This window comes from Anopheles stephensi, chromosome 2, assembly GCF_013141755.1.
Source record: "Anopheles stephensi strain Indian chromosome 2, UCI_ANSTEP_V1.0, whole genome shotgun sequence".
In the NCBI taxonomy this organism is placed as follows: domain Eukaryota; kingdom Metazoa; phylum Arthropoda; class Insecta; order Diptera; family Culicidae; genus Anopheles; species Anopheles stephensi.
This window is the reverse complement of record NC_050202.1, coordinates 3600032-3619326: the sequence shown is the minus strand read 5'-3', so window position 1 is coordinate 3619326 and position 19295 is coordinate 3600032. Positions and strand designations below refer to the sequence as shown.

The 19295-nt window shown below is 45.2% G+C and overlaps 2 protein-coding genes across 10 annotated transcripts in view; one reads left to right on the top strand and one right to left on the bottom strand.

The window, feature by feature from the left end:
* Nucleotides 1–19295, bottom strand: part of LOC118503664 — a 239104-nt gene that overhangs the window by 75149 nt on the left and 144660 nt on the right. The gene's annotated exons all lie outside the window — the stretch shown is intronic.
* Nucleotides 3055–19295, top strand: part of LOC118503666 (fasciclin-3) — a 91023-nt gene continuing 74782 nt past the window's right edge. For 3 of the 6 annotated variants that reach the window (XM_036037196.1, XM_036037200.1, XM_036037201.1), the window contains exons 1-2: nt 3055–3347; nt 4622–4798. In XM_036037196.1, coding sequence (XP_035893089.1) covers nt 4720–4798 — 79 coding nt within the window. In that variant the 5' untranslated portion in view covers nt 3055–3347; nt 4622–4719. Of the gene's footprint in view, nt 3348–3378; nt 3504–4621; nt 4799–19295 lie in introns of those variants that run through there. The other 3 variants (XM_036037197.1, XM_036037202.1, XM_036037199.1) reach the window with 2 other exon arrangements.

Genomic DNA, 19295 nt, shown 5'->3' with positions numbered 1-19295 from the left:
AACGAGAGACCTTATGGAGGAGACCTTTCTTGAGACGTATTGGGCTGTGTTTCTTAACATACGCGGAGAAGCGTCTTGGTAAAACCTGTTTTTGGGCTCCAGGCTCCCCCAGTTACTTCCCGAGGGGGAAAAGGCTCCACGGGGAAAAGGTTAGCAGCTTCGGCGTCAACCTCGTACCCAAAACCCGGGGGGGTAAAGGTACACCAATGAAGGATTGGTCCCCAACCGACCCCGTGCGGGTGAGCTGGAGTCAACAGGGGGTTGAGAAGCGATCTCTGATCATAAATCGAGCCTGCTGATCGAAGATCGTGTATGGGCCCAGTTGCAGAGCGATCGTGGCTAGAAGGTCGATGGCGTTGTACTGGGTCTCTTTCTCTCTCTCCTCTTAAGATGCTTCTTTTACTGCTGACTGCTGACTTTTGCCGGAGCGAAACATGAACCTCGTTTGTGTAGCGCGAAATGTTGCATCCCTGGCCCATCTCGTCTTGCATATTATTCGTGCGCGGCTAGCCTGTATGTGTGTGTGTGCGTATGTTGTATGCTCGCGATCAGTTGCCTTTCTCTTTGTGGCCGTCTTTCGCATATGCCATTTGTGCTGCACCCTTGGTAGCGTAGCTGATGCTGGGCCCCGCAGGCAATACGGCTAGCTTGTGGTAGTGATGCTGCGCGTGATTTCGTGTTTGCCAGAGTATTCAAATCAGGTCGAATTGATGGATGGTGAAAATTTCAAATAAAAAAAAATTAAAATAATAAAATGGCTCAACATAATAAATAAGAGAGGTAATAGAAGTGTAAAAGAAACATAAGAGCTGAATTTCGAAAATATGAAACAAAGACTTGGAGATTAGTAATTAGAATTTTGAAAAACACAAATCAAATATCTTGAACGGAAAAAAAAAATAAAAGATGATAATGAAACATTAAACACAGCGAAAGAGTTGGTCAAACAGATCCCACTGCCCAAGAGCACTGTTCGCCTCTTCCCGAAACATAACACTTGGGGTCCGTCTCAACCCGTCACGCCATTAAAACTGCGCCTCTTGTGTTATATACGAACCACCACCACTGTGTGTTTGATGGTGTGCGGCTACCTGTTGGTCAGCTCAGCTCCAGCAAAGGGTCCGCGGCAGTACCACGACGATGGTCGCGTCCAGAAAACGTGGCGGTGCATGCGATGGAGAAGAACAAAGCCCGATGATAATGACGAAAGCAGGTGCGTTTGCCCGTGTATTGGTGAGGTCTGTATCGCGTCGAAAGCGCTGTTTTTTTTTTCGTGTCCATAAACCCTTCGTACATACATACTCACCCCCAAAGAGGGAGTGTACTTTTTCTTCTCGTTCGCTTCCATGTGTTGAGCTATGTTTCGCTTTTGGCGCGACGACGTCATCGTCGCCGTCTAAACGGCCGAGCGCGATACTTAAAAACATGATCTAATACATTCCCTTATGCATTAATAATGGTCGTTTTTTTTCCTGTGACCCATTAGCAATGGAAGGTTATTAGCTGGACATTAGTGGTAAGAATCTGAAGGTTTTGCATTTTCTTTCCCCTCTAGCTTTAACCGTCCCGGGAAGGGAGTACGAATGTGAATGGTATTGATTTTTTGGACGCGATTAAATCGCCACCACCAACTAGTCGGTTCGTCTGCGGTGACCTCAGCGTTGTTGTTAGGTGAGTCGGCATGCTTTTTCGGGGGTCGTTGGAAACCCTACATAACCGTTGAATTCAAACTGCTCGGTGGGCATGAGAAAACCACCACCACCGCGCTCCGGGTTCGCGGGCATGAGTCAGCAAGGGGTAAAGGAAGCCACGAAGAAACCGGCGGTCTGAAGCACAAACAATTGGAGCCAGTTCTACGGATACCTCTTTCACCTTAGACTTGATGCGATGGTGTGAGAGAGACCCAAGGATCGGGGGTGTCAAACTCCGATTGGGGAAGGTTTTGTTGGCTGAAATTTCTATATGAAATTGCTTAACTTGGAATAATATTCCACTCTTATATATATTTTTTTAATATGTTTAGTCTTCAAAACATTCAAATAATTGAAAAACAAAGTGAGTCTAATAATTAGTCCAATTGCACTATGAACCACACGACACCATTAGAATAATTACTTGGAATATGCGATTATTAAATTGATATACAAAGTTGAAGGACATACCAATCGAAACTCGATTTTTTTTATTCATTTGGGATGGCCTGGCCGTATTGATAAAAATCGATTTTAATTATTATAAAATTTGATCATTGTTGACATACAAAATACGAAAAAGTTGTTATGTGTGAGTATTGAAAATTCCTTGGCATAACAATCTCAAAAGGTCTCAGTCTGCCTTTTCTGGCTTCCTGAACTTAATTTAAAGGTAGGATCGGTAGATCGTCAGTCATGCATACATAGTCATGCATGCATGCATACATGCATAGTCTGGATTGGATAAGATCCCTGGTCCTCCCATTTGAAGACCAACGCCGCTATCGCTATAGGCGGAAACGGTCCGAATGAGATTTGCTTATTGATCCTGCCGTGTGAAGAGTATCGCCGCTGTCGGATCGACTCCCATTATATACTCTTTTTTTCTGTTTTTCCTGAACACGTTTCAAAACGAGTATAATTCTTGTGATTGTTTTATGTGAAACAACCCAAGCAAATATTTTTTAAGGGTCTTAAGAGAACTAATGTGATTAAAATGCATATGGTTTAGACTGAGTACTTCCGAGATATGTTCAAAAATATATGAAACTTGATCATGTTAGTACCATAAGAGAAAAAGTATTGGGATCAAACATTTCTCTTCAAATATTTGTAAAAACTTTTTTTCTAAATTTAAGCATAAATCTTCCAGTCTTAGAAAAGAGTTGGTACTAAATGGAATTTCATGAAATATTCAACTAATATTTTAAAATCCAACCATCGACCTGTTGGTGGTTCGCCATACCGTACGCCTTCCCTCTTAGCGTGTGCAACACAGCCGCACGCACGCACACATCGAACGGAGCTGTGTAGCGCTCGCGGCGATCGCCGTATTGCCGGTTCGGCTTCGCGTCGAGGTTCCCGCGTGCATTCATTCCATTGCGCGACGTACTCACGGTCGGTTCGGTGTTTGGCGTGTTTCTTTTCTTTCTCCCCGTGGTCGAGCGAGCCCAGCGTTCTTCGCGCCCCTTTCCTGCTGACACGGACGTCCCTACCCTCTCATCTGTCGTCCACCACCACACACACCCCGTACGTTACCTCGGTGGGTGTCAGTGCGTGCGATTCCCCAACGTGTGTGTTGTGTTGCGTGTGCCGGAGGAGCAGCAGCAGCAGCAGTAGTGTGCCCGTGAGTGTGTGTGTATGTTCTGTGCAAAGGTGTGTTTCTTCCCCCGGGTTCGTGGTTGTGGGAGGCTCTCGGTCAAGGAAAAGCCTTACGGAAGGGAAGGAAGGGAAAGGGTTGCGTGAGAAGAAAGTGGCCATTATTTCGGGGGGTTTTGTTTTTCTGTTGTTTCGGTACTATATTCTCGCTAGGTGAGTGAGAGAGTGAGTGAGATAATTTCGGTCGGATGGGTTCGGGTTGAGGCGATCTCCTTACTCATCCGTCATCATCCGTCATCAACGGCCCCTTAGCGCGTTTCGGGGAATTGCTCGGCTGGATCGTTCAACAAGTGGAATTTCGTCCGGGAAGAAAAAAAATATCAGGACCGTGTCTGTGTACCACAGGACACAACACACACACAAAAAACATTCGCCTTAACCTTGCAGCCTTTCTTTCAACTGGTTGTTTTACTGTGAAAGAAGAGACTTCAAAGAAAACAAAAATTGGCGAACCGATTACTGAGCTCCAAGTACAATCTTTCAAAGTTAAAAAAAAAAACCGTCACTTGACGCTTCCCAAAGCCCACAGTAAAAGAAAAACAAAACCCCATCATCATAATCCGCACTCCTCCCTAAACGACATCGAGAATAATCGCTCCGGGTTAATATTTCGCGTCCCGATTTTGTTGATGTTCCTCTGGGTGTGCTCTTTTTCATGCTCTGGCCAAATATTTGTTTAGGACGACAACCATTTTGGTGGTCGCACACGCGCGGCTAAAAAAGGGTCTCAGAACGCGGGTGCAGAGGTGTCGATGGATGCAAAATAGTAGTAATCTGAATAATTTAAATGAATCCCCCGGCTGGGTAAACGCTTCCAGCAGTGTATAGCAGCAGGAGGAGTTCGTTTGATGTTGAGTGCCTTTATTTGCCTTTTTTGTTGGAATCTTCAGGACGAAGATTTGCCTCTAAGACAGAGATGCAAATTGACCAAGAGTGTCTCCAGAGTAATAGGCAAGAATGAAGAAAAATCACAACAAATAAACAACAACTAAGTTGTGAGAAGTCGGATTCGAAGTGTGAGTCTGTTATAGTGCTCCGTGTCTTCAACAGACCCTTCAGACATAATAACCAACTCCGCGTTCAAAGAAAACACCTCATCAGTGAATCATAATTCCAAAGTGATATACTCGTCCAGTTCTCGAGTAGATGAGCTCCAAAACTAAACGATTCCTAGATTATTATTCCCCGCAGTGTTCGTCTAACGTTCTATTATACCAGATAAAAGAGCTCCAAAATTAACGTGTCCATTTCCGTTTCTGTTGGTCTTCCAGCGTCAGTGTTCTAAGGAGCTTTCATCTCAGTGTGTCCCACAAGTGTTTCTCACAGTGTTCCCTAGTGTGTGTGTGTGAGTGTGCGTGCTAGATAATTAATGCAGTCGAAAATGCAATCCACCACCGGCCATTTCCTGCCCTGCCTGCTGTTGGCGATCTGTGCTGCTGCGCTCACAGGTAATTATTGGACATTTGTTTTTGTTTTCCCCTCCGCCCCCCCTAGACGAGTTAAAGTTTTCCATTTCATTTGGTTTCAAAGACGATCGGTCGGTCGGTCGGTCGGACTATTAATGAAACACTTCCGGGCACCGAGTGTCTAGCGGCCGCTCTAGAGAGATAAATTAGTCGTCTTTCTGTGGTCGCTGCTTCTCGTGTAACGACAAGAAGTCCCTTTGCCGAGAAGGAAAGACAAGAGAGACTCTAATCGGATGGGGTCTCCATTTGCTTTGTGGCGTTATCTTGGCGTGCATAGATGAAAAATTGTAATGGGGATATCGAAAGTTTCTTGCGGGGAAAAGATGTAAATGATCGGTAGATAAGGAACCTCTCACAATCGTATCCCATCGCCTATTCAAAGACTTCAAGTGGTAAATTAAACAAATCGCCATCGAACGACAAGGTTTCTCTCGAGTAGTGAGGTGTGAATCATTCGCTTCTTCTCTTCTTACTCATCGATCGAGCTTGATCCGAGATCTGGTAATGTTCTATTCCTAGAAACGAAGTTAAGTTCTATCTCCGCGCGACGGCGCGACTTGTCGCATCAGTCATCCACGTCACGTGGTCCGATGTGTCGTCCGATACCTGGTGGGATTGGGAGATGTGTGCTAATGATGCTGACGATGTGTCTGATGGAAGCTGCTAATGTGATGTGTGATTTCGTCGCACACGTACCGGCAACAGTCTTGTTCAAAAAATGGACGAGAAAACTTTCAACCGGGGGGGGGGTCCGTTAATGCTTTATTGTCCGTCACTTACTTGCCGTTGCCTTCGAACGTTTTAGAGTGGTTTATGGTTTCGGTGGCCAGCATTACCTGTGAAAAGGAAAAGAAAACGAATGTGAGAGTTTTGAAGCGCCATGTGTCGCAAAGTCAATTCAGGGCATCCTAAAAATTGAAGAAGTAGACGTAAAAGTTTCGCCTCAAGTTGCTCTCCTGGTTTTTCTTTTTCTTGAGCACGGTAATAAGCACTGGTAATGTTAATCGTAATGAGAACTATTCAGGTAGAGCGTTACCATAAGGACAAGTTATTATTATCTTCAAGGTTCCATGCTCTTCAAGGTTCACATGCTCCCACACCCATGCCCACGCGAGTAATTGCCGGTAGTTTAACGGTGTTGTCATTTCGAGTAGTCGATCACGTACCGGCGATAAAACTTAATCCTGTTTGGCCGGAGCTCGGCCGTACCTTATTTGATGGGCTCGTAAAACCTTGTCTAATGCAGGGCGTGTCAAAGTTGATGCTGTATCACCACCGGGAGTACATTTGGAAGGTACTTAACAGAAGGTATCTCCTCGGATCGATGATTATGTCTGTGTGGGCGCCAATAGTCGCCAAGGTGTGTTGTTTCCTACTCGACTGCAGGAAAATGTTTTACTGATGTAAAGAAAAACAAGGCATGGAAAACTTCACACGATTTGAGTAGGTGCTGTTTGGAGCTAATTTCACGGTCACCACACACTCACAGTTCATCGGCAGTAGTAGCCGCGCTTGTTGTTTTATTTTTCCGCCTTTAGAGAAGAAACCTTGCCAAAGCCAGCACCTACAGACGGTCGAAAAATTTTGGAATCTCATCACAACACACAGTCAGTCGTTGGCGCTATTTTCTTCGTTGTTTTGTTTCGCTGTGCGCCTCATCAAATATTTAATGTTTGCATACACGAAGCTTCTGCTTCACGAAGAAGAAAAAAAAACGCGCAGAGTCCAAGTGTAGTGTGTTGTGCGCTCAAGGTGCCACAAAAAAGCCACCCGAAGAAGGCACTCGAATGTGCGCGAATGTATCAATAGCAATTAATGTTGCTTTTTTTTCTTTGGTTGTTGGTAAGCAAGACGTGTGGACCAAAAACGACGGTTAGAAGTACGATGAATCACACACCGCGTTAGTGTTCCGTAATTTTGTTCGTCTGGATCTGGCTGCTTCCCTGATAAAGAAAACATCAGAAGTTTAGCGTGCAAAATAAGCACGTTTGGGCGTCGTCGTATTAAAAATTTGCGTGCCTTTCGCTTTACAATAATAAAACAGTACAATTTGTCTACCTCGATACCTAACGGAACCTCATCTATTTATTATTTTTAAGTGCCCAAAAAACGGGAGGCCCAAACAATAATATTGGTGCCTCTTCTGACCCTCGAAATAGCAAAACATTTTTTTTTCGGCAGGTCCTCAAACAGCACTCTCGCATGTTCGTGCCAAAATTTCAATATTATGCTTTGTTGGCACCACGCTTTTTAAGACCTTCTCTCTTGGTGTGTCAAACTTCTTAGCACCCAGCAGAGGAGAGTTATGTAGAAGAGTCAGGGTCATCGAAAATCACACGCCAACATCATGTTCAGCCCTGAGCTCAACAAAGCCCTCGACAAGAAATGTGTTTTGTTTTGTTTTTTGTGCGGGAAAATCTTTTCCACATGCGCTCCACGCGCTACAAATGGTGACCATATGGGAAAACGCTAATGGAGCAGGAAAAACTCCATCAGTTGGTAATAAAGAAAAGAATTGCGCCATCAAATTTTGGTTGATTGGATGAGGAGAGGGCCTGTGTTGAACGGTGCGAGGGTTGAATTTTCCGGACTCGCTCCGGTTTTCCATGAACGAGACACGCGCACGACCCCGACCGGGATGAGTCAACCGTATGCGGCACCGTATGCATTTTTGTGTCAGGGTCTTTTCCTCCCTGGTGCATGTGCATGTAAGAATGCGTTTGAAAACGGCAGTTTGGGTCGATTGAGTCGCGCGCGATATTTATACATTCATCAGAAGACTCCTCCCTGGGCTCATACAGCGAGCGGTTAAACGGTTAAACACGCACGCACACTGTTATACACCTTCACTACCCAAAACATCGTCCAGCAAGGAAGCCATTGAGTAAGCAGAAAGGAAAGAAGAAGCGTGTGTATAGGCGCGGTTTTAAAAATATCGAACCTGAAGCTATTAATGCCGGAGCCTGAAGAACGCGGGGTATTAACGCTGCGAGCGAGAGGTGGCGGGAACTCGCGGGGAGGGTACGCGTACGCGCGTAAAACCGGCTTTTTTTCTCCTGGACCGAAGCGAAGAGAAAGTTTGCAAGCGGGCGATGAGGAGACAGAAAGGGAACGGGAAAAACCGGGTTTCGGGCTGTCCGGCTCGTTGAAGTCGTTTGATCCGATCGCGCGCTGTCGCTGTTGACCACCACCACAACGCGCAGGATCGCGTTGTTGTCTTCGTCTTTTCTTAGTCTTGCTCTTTGTACCCAGCGATCAACAAGAAACGGCCAACCAAGACAACAAAGCGAACAAGCGAAGAACGAGCTCCGAGATTCGATCAAGAGATGAACGACACACAAGAGCGTGCGCCCGTGATGAGCGTGTGATGAAGAAAAATATAAATCGAGCTTTGCGGCTTCCCTCGTTTTTTTCCTGAGGTCTCTGCAGGTTCCTTCAAAAACAGGGAAGACCAGAGGAAAGGGAACCCCGAAAAGGAAGATTTATAAAAGATAATTAAAATTGGCGCGCGAGTCTTCCGATCGTTGCCTACTTCCCCTCTCGCCACCCAACTCAGAGGCAACGCTCAGCAACAACGTATTGGGCCGAAGGTTTGTTGTGAAGGTGAGAAAAGGGAAAGAAGATGAAAATTTAAATCTCCACCATCACCGCTCTCCGGCTTGTGGTGGTGGTGGGCAAAGATTTGATGAAGACATGGCTAGGGGCCTAAACTGTGCGTAGGCTGGCCTGTTTCGTGTGTTCTTCTGAGAGGGTTAAGCATCTTGCTGCTCGGTTTGAGGTTATGTGTCAAACTGTCAGATAGAACAAAAACCGGAACTCTCCGGAGAATGGGACGAAAAGGGCAAAGCAGACGAGAAAGAAGAAAAGACAACAATCTAGTTTCTGTCTGTTCTGTCCGTTTCCCTCTATTTCTTCTTCTGCTGCCTCCACAGACTCAACAAAACACCCACCTTAATTTGAAGGGAGATAAGTCCGTCAAAAAGGAAAGCGGTGTGTGTGGTGAGAACGGAAGATGGAGGGGGAACTCTTCTCAACTGGTCTGGCAAACACCAGAATCCTTCGGGTCATTAAAAATAAATTCAACCCGCTGCTCTCTAGCACGCGGTATAGTTTCTGATCGACTTATCTCGACACGGAATTATCCAGGGAACTGTTCCACCGTCGTTGGAACCTGCCTTCAAGTTCTCGGAGGAGATAGAATGAGTTTTAGATAAGGGGGTGAAATGATTCGAGATGAATTCTTGCTAAATGTGGACCAAAATCCGAAGCTTTGGACGTACTTTTAATACCCATGCTCTCCCGTCTGCAGCAATTGGATTACTACCCGTCAATAAGATGTAGAATCGATGGACAAAATTGTAACTCCAATTAACTTCACATCGACTTACGCCGCCGTGCGTCTGGCGACCAGCCTTTGCCGGGATTCGTCCAACTCTCGACGGAGAGTGAAAGTCGGATAAAAGTAGGTCGCAAACCGCTGGTTCGTTCCTGCGAGAGTTCAATTTGTGTACCACCGAGGCGAAACAGTGCTACCTTGGAAGGATAAACTTTCTCTCGCTCTCTCCCGATCGCAAAGGATGCCTTCTATTTTCAGCAACTAATTAGCCTTGCAGCGGTCCTGGGTGTCTCTATGTCTGCACGCGCGTGGGTAAAAAATAATATTAATAATGGGACGCAGGGACTTAACACGACGCCCCCTTGTTGAATGCGTCTCGGATAATGGGTAGAATTTTGAAGCTGACAGTACCGAAAACAAAACCGAAAAAAGGGGCGAGAAATACTCCACCGGTCATTAACCTGCGGCTGGTAATGGGACGCGACGGATTTGGTAATTAGCTTCATTTTAACGGACCGCTGTTCAAGCCGGCCACTCGTCCGAATGTCCTGTTTTGTGTGGCGAAGCCATAATATAATCCACGGCAAAGGGTCTCTGCACTCGATTGCCGTTCGAAGAGTCAGTCGGGTCGAGTGGTTGAAATTTATTATGACTGAGGATGAGATTACGCTGCTACCAACACCAACACACGCTGGCGTAAAGGTAGAGAGTCCAAGGACCTTCTTCTGGGTTCATCCTATTTCATCCAACGCTTTTGACCGTTTGCACGCTTTGCCGGGCAGCTAATTATCGACATTATGTAAATGCAGAGAGAGAGTCCTCAGTCGCAGAAGCCAATTTGTTGTGGATTGTGGAATAAAATGGCTGTGGGAGAAGCATGTCAGAGCACCATTTGCACAGAAGTTTTCGAAAGTGAAAATGAGGAAAAATTGAAAGTGAAAAGCGCTTTTCGGAAGCCGAATACGATTCTTGACGAGCGTCAGCTAGAGTTCTGTTGCGCTTGGACCTATCCCTCTGCATGATGCGTCATTATCGTCACTATCTTATCAGGGTTCTTATCGATAAAGTTAAGTGCAACTATAGGCGCGAATCGTACCGTGACCTTCTCTTCCAACCGAGAGAGAGAGAGAGAAAGGGAGCGTAAGCGTGTGTTTTATTAATCAGAGACCGTGCGTTGCGTGACTGAAGCTGAATCAGAATTATATTGGATTAATTATACTTCAGTCATTGTTTGGGTGACACAACCATAAAGGTCGCTTGCCTCTAATGGTTGGTGGGATTTTTATGGATTTTTTTGTACTCGTTGCGAGTTGTTGTTCTTTAAGGTTTGCTTCAAACAATATTGGAGGCCTAAAACCAGAAGCCAGAATCTCCCAAATCGCCCTAGAAGGTCTTCAACTTCAGCAGGAGTCCTATCAATCCATCAAGAAACATTATGCCGCCCTCGATTCTTCACACGAAACGAGAATTCAACTCCCCGGGTGTGATCGATACGGATAGTACCCTCTGGTAGTCCCAGGTATAGAAGTGTAAAGTTTTCTTTCGTTCGTAAATAATTCGCACTCTTCGGACAATCCTCAGGACCCTCCACCTCACGCCACCATCCCGGGAGTTTGACTGACTGACAGGTGGGTTGGGCGGTAGTTCCCTTGTATGTGTGCTTGGCTTTATTATAATCGAGTGGCCCACTCCCAATACCATGCAAGAAAATAACCACCAGCGAAAATAGCCCACCAACTTCAGAACGGCAGTTTTGGAACGCTTTTTTCCTATGGTTGAGGGTGTTTGCGAATTTTCGCACACAAAATTGGAGGGTTTTGTTTGGTCGGTGAACTATTCGCCAATTTTATTTGATTCTTTCCCCCATTCTCTAGTTATTTTCCTCCACATGCGTGTGTGTGTGTGCGTGGGCAATCGATATGGGCCACTGAGTTTTCCTGCCCCAACCGAACGAGAGCGAAGGAGAGGAAGGGAGCTTCCTATTGTTTCATTGCAATTGGCTGCCAGTTTTTAGTCTGTTTTTCGTTCCCCCTTTTTAGTTGGATTGAAACTTCCATATAGTATGGAATTCAATTGTGTTATTTACTTTCATTCTTTCTATTTTTCACCCCTCCCAACCAACCATCTCTCGTTTTGTTTTTCCTCCTTCCCAGCTTTACTTTGACTGCTCCAACAGTATTCAATAATACCCAGACAGAAGCTTCCGTATTTTATTATTATTATTTTTAGACCCAATTTTTAGAGCACATGACGCTGCTCGCTCCAATCGTTCGAGCCGACACATGAGTGTGCGTGTTTAAATTCGCAAAAAAAATGTGGAACACGAAGGGGTGGAGAAAAACAACCAGACACAAAATTCGTTTCCGCTGGAGCGCGCGTATCATGGTCCCGCGCGGTTCTATGTGTCAAAGTGAGTCAAAGCGCTGGAATCAAAACCCGGCACGGGGTCCGGGTTTGTGTTTGCTTCACACAGCCGAGTGTGTGACATCATCATCCTCCCCATGCTCATCTTTCATCCTTCCCCCCACCAGATCGATTGTGCGTGTGTGTGCGTGTGGGGAGGTTTATTTTTTGCGATGAAATAGAATGTCGCGGTCGGCTTTCCGTATTTAGGTAGCGCGTTCACGTTCGTGTTAAGTACAGTTCGTAACGGACTGGGAGGGGGAGCTACTATCGCGTGACTATTGTGACTGTGGCATAGTCGGGGGCTTGGGTTGGGATGATTCTAAGCACTCTGAATGCACATGTCATCGCCTGTATTCAGCACCAAACACCCAGACACCCCCGGTCTTCTAATTAATATTCTTCCGTGGTGGTGCATCGTGTCATGGTGGCGCATGGAACAATGGAGACCCACCGAGAGAGAGTCCCGTTGTGATGTGCGCTTCTGTGTGTTGCGTAAAGAGTTATGCAAAACGAAAAGAAAGCCACGGCAGCTTTCAGATATAGAATATTAGGTCACAAAAATAATAGTTGATTGAATTTCACCTATTACGCGAATCCAAATACGAAGCGTTGTGCTGAATGCGGAAAACGCAATACTGCAATGACTTCACTGTGTGACCATATTGCGCCCTTAATGACTTCAATATTGAGTTCTGCTCGACTCGCTCTAATCAAACACGGTAGTAGACATCGTTCGAGGGCACGTTTTTATCGGCACTTTATCCACCCTTTTAAACTCTCCACAATTTGCGTAGTATCTGTTTCACCTGAAGGCCGCTGTATTAGTGGACGAGAAAATTATGCTCCATATCCACCTGTCGTTAGCTTTGCTGAGGGAAGACGTTCTTGGAAGTATTACTCACCCCGTTCCACACATGTGGTATTTATTATCAAGCTATGAATGTGTGTGTGTGCGTGTATGCGCGCTGAATACCAACCACAACAACAAACACACCACCCCGAGCTCTCTGGCTATGATAATCGTGTTGTGGTGGTGCGCTCCACATACCATCAAACCATGCGCATTTTTTATTATTAGCACGCGTTTTTTTCGCGTCTCGCCCAGCAGGTGAGTTTGTTGCTGTATGGCTCTCCTGGATGGCTCTGCCCACGAGATAAGATAGAAATGCTTATCAATTGTAGGAACCAAAAAAAAAAAATTGATATAAAATTGGTTTCCGGTTGAGGGAGAATTATTAGCTGAAATTTTGTTCTAATTTTGATTGTTTTGAAAATATTTACGCAACATTTTCTTATGAGTTTTTTTTTGCTCTGTTATCTTCTGCAGTTTCTGCTGTCTTGGGGAGCCTTGTTTTTATTTACTATTTTCAGTATATTTTTATTTGTTTCATATTTTCTAAGATTTTTTTGAGGGATTTTTGTTGTCACTGGCTTCTTTTTTTTTCTACTACACTTACAAAATGTTGCTTAAATTGTTCATGGTGGCCATTTCAAGTGCTAATATATCTTCTTCTATGCCATGTTAAGGAAGGAGTGAGTTGTTTGCATTGATGATCGTAAATTCTGTTTCAATGTTTTCTTATGTTATTTTTTCACAATTTGTTATACTTCATCTTATGAACTTTCTTATTATCTTTCACTTTGTTCATTTATACTGTTTAATTGCTATACTCTACGAAACTTTAATTGAAATTAAATTATTTTTTAATTAGTTTTTTATATCTTTTTTAATACAATTGTAATTAATTGATGATAATTTGATGAAATTTTACTCTTAGCTCATTTCCATTGTCTTATTTTTCATCACTGTTATAAGCACCAACATGACATTTCTTGGTAGGTGAGTGTCACTGGAGCATTTGTTGTTTCCCCTACTTAAAGTCCACTCTTGCATTTTTAATTGTTATTGTTATGAGGCAGCAAATGTGCAACCAGAGTGTGACAGATAGACGGTGGTGGTGGTCCAGTTGCAACAATAGAAGAGCACCAAGACCTTCTCACTCCACCGCAAACTACCCCGCCGTCAGGCATGTTCTAACTTTGCAATCGAATACCGGATGCAGCAATGTTCGTAATTAAGGCGATAGAACGACGCAGAATGAAACGGAACGAATAGAAGAAGGCAGAAGAAAAAAAAAACCCACCCAACCGCGGTTCAAAACGCGCGTGCAATAAACAAAGCAAACGAAGCTTCTTATACCCGTCCTGTGTGTGCCGTCGTGTCTGTGGTGTTGTGTTGCATTTTGAGGTGGCTGTTTTTTTTGTTGTTGCTGCATGCTGATGCGGCCCACAACACCAACCGGTCGATCAATTGCAAGTGACCTTTTTTGCTTGGTGTGCCGAGAGAAGGCGCGCGCGTTATTCAGCGAAAGGAATTCCAAAATTGCGTTCACAACAACACACAGAGCGGACAGCAAGAAACAGCACAACGCGGCGCGCTGACATTGGAGATGTTGAGAAGTTGGGGGGGGGGGGGGGGGGGGGTTTGTGTTTTTACTCCGCATAATCGCGACTGTAAAGAGATGAACAGCGCAGAGCCAGCAAGAACACGTCATCTTCGCGCGTTGTTCATTGAATGGCGTGAAACACGAAAAGGAGGTCAACATAATTAGAGTCTGCACACTTTTTTCTTTGCTTAGCGAGAGGACGGGTCTTTATGAGTAAGCGATAGTCATAATAATGCGGTTTGTGAAGCGAAAAATTAAATAATCATTGTTTTATGTTTAGGAACCGTTGTGCGTTAATCGGTAACAGTCTCAAAGTTCATTTAACATTTTCTTGAAAATGTGTTTTTCTTCTTAAATATTTACTCTAAATAGGTTTTATGGTCTATCAAGAACACTCAAAGAGCCGAGGCACGTTATCTCCTAAATTTAATTAAACGGCTTTCCAATACCTCTGGACATTTCGAATTCCAGCGTCGTCGTGTTGCTGCTCTCTGAAGCGTGTTAAGGGTGGCTTCTCATCCCTTAAAATCGACCAACCCCCCCATACAAAAGAGCACGTTTGATTGACCCAATAGGAATCGAAAGAAACCGGGCCCCGAACCTACAAAAGGGAAACACAAACAGAAACCTTCCTCCTAAACGCTGGTACGCTCAGTGTAATTGCACTTTAATCGTGCTTTTCCTTCGCTGCCAGAACGGAAGTATTCCTGTACATCCGGTCACAACATATACCCCCCTCCTCTACACAGGTGTTCAACGACGAACGACGAGACACAAGGGTAGAGAAAAGATAGGAGCGTCACGCGAAAGCGCGTCTAATAATGTTGTAAGGACTCGTGGTCTCCCTCCAAGTCCCTTGTGTGGAATTGCGTGAATGGTGGTAATGATGAAATCGACCATATTTTCTGGAGCCCATATTTCACCGGAACACCTTTTCCAAGCGCCGTCGTTAACACCCCAGCAGAGGAGGGGTTGGACTGGTGAGCATATGTGTAGTAGACGTCGTCGTGCTCAGTAAAAACACCTTCGATGGATTTTAAGCATTATTTTTATTTCGATGGAATTCTACCTTTCTGCTTCTGTTACGAGATTCTAGCGGATGAGGGAGAGAGAAGGGCAAGGGTGCATCCCTTCAACCATGACACCCTTCGCTGAGATGTAGTGGCCCTGCATCATCATGTGTAATGTGCCATTCGCCATCCGTTGTTGCGGTTCAGTTGGTTCCGATGGCCAAAACGACGCTTTTCCGACAACGACGGCTACTTTCCATTCGCTCTCTCGCTCACTCACTCCACACTCATGGACTCCCTCGGTGGTTTGTTTGGTGTGTGTGTGTGCATATGTGTCTGAGGTAGTGGTTAGTTCTTCCCACGTGGGGTTGGTTCTGCGGTGATGGTTCTCCGGGCCCGTGTACCTTGGGGTTTTGGAGTTGTGGTAGTTCGGTGCGGCTTATGCACGCCGAGCAGGGGAGGGAGAAGTTTCAATGATGGATTTGAATATATTTTCTGACCGAGGGGGCTCACAGACACATACACAGAAAACACAGTGAGAACGCTCTCAAACCCTTAGGGCGTTAGAAGACCGCAACTTGTGTTTTTGTTCTGGTCTGGATATGCAAAAAGAGAATTTTCCAAGGAACAGAAGAAAATTATATTCAGGGAAAAAAAAGGTTTGTCTTGACCATGCACGTCATGAGAATAATTTTCACTGTCACGGTCAACAATACGCATCAGGTAAAAATAAAATGGAGAAGCAGTTACGTTTACCCCAAAAAGAAAAAAAAATATTTTGGGATCCTGGTCACGGCACCAGCCCTTGATTTTAGTCATCGCATTCAATAGATTGTCAGCTTTAAAGAGGAGGGCAGCTATTAAAGAAGGACACCGTAGGGTCAAACACCTCGCTAGCATCTTTCCTCCCTGGGTTCAATAAACCATCAACGAAAGGAAACATTATGACGTTTCTAGCATTAATCTCTATACACGTGTGCTGCGCCGAAAGGAATCATCGCCTGTGTTAGGGAAGGGGTTTTTTTTTCTTCCTTCCATCCATTCGATCGTTTCCACACTTTAAAAGGATTTGTGTACGCTGTCGTCCCTCGACAAAGAAAAGAACGCCGTCGGTTGAGCTTTTTTTACGATAAATAAATTCTACCAGTTCTCCTCTACATTGCCATCATTGGGTCGCGTGAAGAGAGATAAATGAGTTTCCGAAGTCGAGATAAGCTGACAGCGAAAGCAGCCCCCCCAACGTCGTCAGTCTACGCGGACGGAGGACAGCATTTTTTTTTGTGTTACTTTTTCTTCTAAAGAAAAGCTCACCATTAAAAGAGAAGAAAGAAGGAAGCAAGCTAAAACGATCTACCCGCTTCACGGAACCAACCTCAAACACAACATGCTGTGTGGAAGATTTTCCAAAAATGATAATAAATGCAACGCTGCTGAGGCCCGTTTTTTGGAGTTCGACCCGCCGCTGTCTAGTGTGGTCACGCTTCGGTGCACTTTGCGTTGCGTCTTCGGGGTTTTTTTTTTTATTCGGAGCTAGCGATACCCTGGGCGAATAGAACGTTGACAAATAGATTAATTAAAAAGCGACAGTTGAGTTAATGGTTCGGAAGGAGATTAAAGTTTTCCTTTTATGGGGAGTTCTCGCGGTCCGCGGTTGGATATAGTCGTAACGAGGGTCGTACAAACGGACGAAACGAAATGAAGAAGGTGAAAATGAAAGTGCGTTCTGTGTTGCATTCTAATGCAGCATACGTAAAAAAGGCTCAAAAATATTAAAATGCACTTCTGTAATGCAGTTAGGGGAATAAAATTTAAATTATTCCAATGTTGCTTAAAATATTCAAAGAGAGAATGATCTCTTCCCGAACACGTCTCATTTCTTCCGACATTAATGGTTACATTAGCCATAATCTTTTAATTAACCCAAATTGGATCGCATTTTAAATAAATTCATTATTAGATAAGCACATTTTACAGACAGAAAATAATATTATGGCTGGTATGGTTTCACATTACGCCAAGCAAAAACTGGAAAAGAATCGCGCCCTTTGTAAGCTCTCTAGAACTCACTTCTCACGATGAGAAGATGTCTACGTCTACTTGCGGATCCGAAGCTGCATCCGTTCCACATTTCCAGTGCGACGTTTTTTGTTTGTTTGCTGTTGCCTTACTGCCCTCAAATGCATTTCCTACGTGCGTGCGTGTGTGCGTGTAGCGTCTATCGTCACAGTTGCAGTTTGCCGTCGTTCGCGATCTCCACAACAGAACGAAAAAAGACATCGCGCTTCTTCGTTCGGCGCACAGCATTACGCCATATACCCTCTTGGCTTGTTATGCAAAAAGAAAAACACACACACACACACAAAGGGAGTCCCACAGAGCCCAGACAAAGCCACGAGGTCAACTGTGTGCTGTACGCAAAAATGCAGCAAAGGGTCACACGCTGGAGGAATGGCTGACTTTTCGCCTTCCTCTCAATCGTTTGGTCGTTGGTCGTAAAAAGAGGCTACAGCAGAGCAAACACACCCGTTGGACGACGCCGTCTTCGCGTGTTTCCGGTGTGTTGTGAAAATTCTCACATCTTCTTATGCAGGAATGCGGTGAAGTTCGAGCAAGCGAGTGAGTTGGTGGTGCATCAAGCAAACACTAGCAGAGCACGGGGGTGCCTTCGGGGTGAGCGCTTTTTTACACCCAAGTCAGTCAGCCTGGTTACGTTGGGGCTGCAGGGTTTTTCCGAAGATCCATACTTTTCCGGCTTCAGAGAGATTCCACCCTAAACAAAAAAAATGGCCCACCACGACCAACTAACCAACCAACCTTGTTACCACTGCACAAGTGTTTGTGTCTGTCTGTCTTTTGCCTGAGCAATTCTCCGCCGTATGAAGATATCACACACGCCATATTATGCCTTGATGCACTTTTATTTCCTTCTACGCGCCCTGCTCGCTCGCGGCTTGGATTTAAAGCTGAGCCGCCTCTCTTTTGGATCTAGGCCACTCCATCCACGGACGCTAAGGGACGGACTCGGAGACTCGGGGGGCGGTGGAAAACTTTCATATTTTTCCCTACCCCTTTTGCCCGATCCAGGAAAATAGACAGAAGGAAGAGATAGAGCGAGTGCGCGAGAATGCACGTGCCTGCGCGCGCTACACCGATGATATGAGCGCACACCAAGCACCATAATCGCGTGTCGTGAGTGCGTTTTCCCTCCACCCGGTGAACAGCGGCGTGTGTTGTTGTCAGCATTTCTCTCCGGCTGTGCCTTATCGCTTTTGCCTGCACGTTTGTCTTCTTCTTGTGTTTAATCGCGTTTGATGCTTGCTTTAATTGAAGTGTACTATTTTCTTCGCCCTGCACCGGAGTTTCCATCGAATGGAATCCCGAAGCGCATCAGAGGGTAGTGGCAGAGCAGAGTATAGCAGCACGTGCTGTCTTTTGGTGTGGTTGTTTTCGTTTTGTAGAGATATCTTTCTTTTGCCCCTGGAATAATTATCCGAGTCTCCCCGAGGGGGCGGCCTGGCGCAAGCATAAGGTGTGGCGTTTTCCGGGTTGTTTTTTCATGCGACGGAAAAGCTCTTTTTGTGTTTGGATTTCTGCATCGTGAGAATTGCGGCGGGTTTTTCCTTCTCGCAGTAGGAAGCGAAAAACTCTTACTTTCGCGCGAAACAAGGGCGAGTACATTTGCGTGCTACTTTTCTTTTTGTACTGGAGACACGCGTTGACCGGTGAAGACTTCATCACATGGAGATGTGAAGGAGAGCTTTGATGTGAGCTGGCTTATGTAGTAGCATTTTTCCGGAAAGGCTCTTCTACAAGGAATCCTAGTTTTGTCTCTCGCTGCATCTCTTGCCGCAGTCTACGTTGAATTTTGATGCTCAAAATTGGAAATGGCTTCCCAATTTCCTGTACCCTATTTCCAGTGATCGTGAACTCATTTCCCCCCCCCCCTCCCCCTTTAAATCTGGGTGCGCTTCTGACCTAAATTTCTTGCCTTTCCTACTCACCAAATGCTCCGTAAAAAAGAATTGAATAGCACATAAAAATTCCTCTTCCAAAAATCCAAATTCTACGCGACCACAATTGCTTGCTGACAGTTTTCGTGAGGTTCTCCCGCTATTTAAGGGTCACAGCACAAAGAGCTTTCGGGGTGTGACTGATGATGCGCACCCAAAAAAAAACCACCCCGATAGGCAAGATGAGCAAAGAGAGAATGGTAGGGAGGGCTCATCTTATGACAGCTACTGTCACGTTTGTTTACATTCGTCGTTCGATGTCGCGCGCTT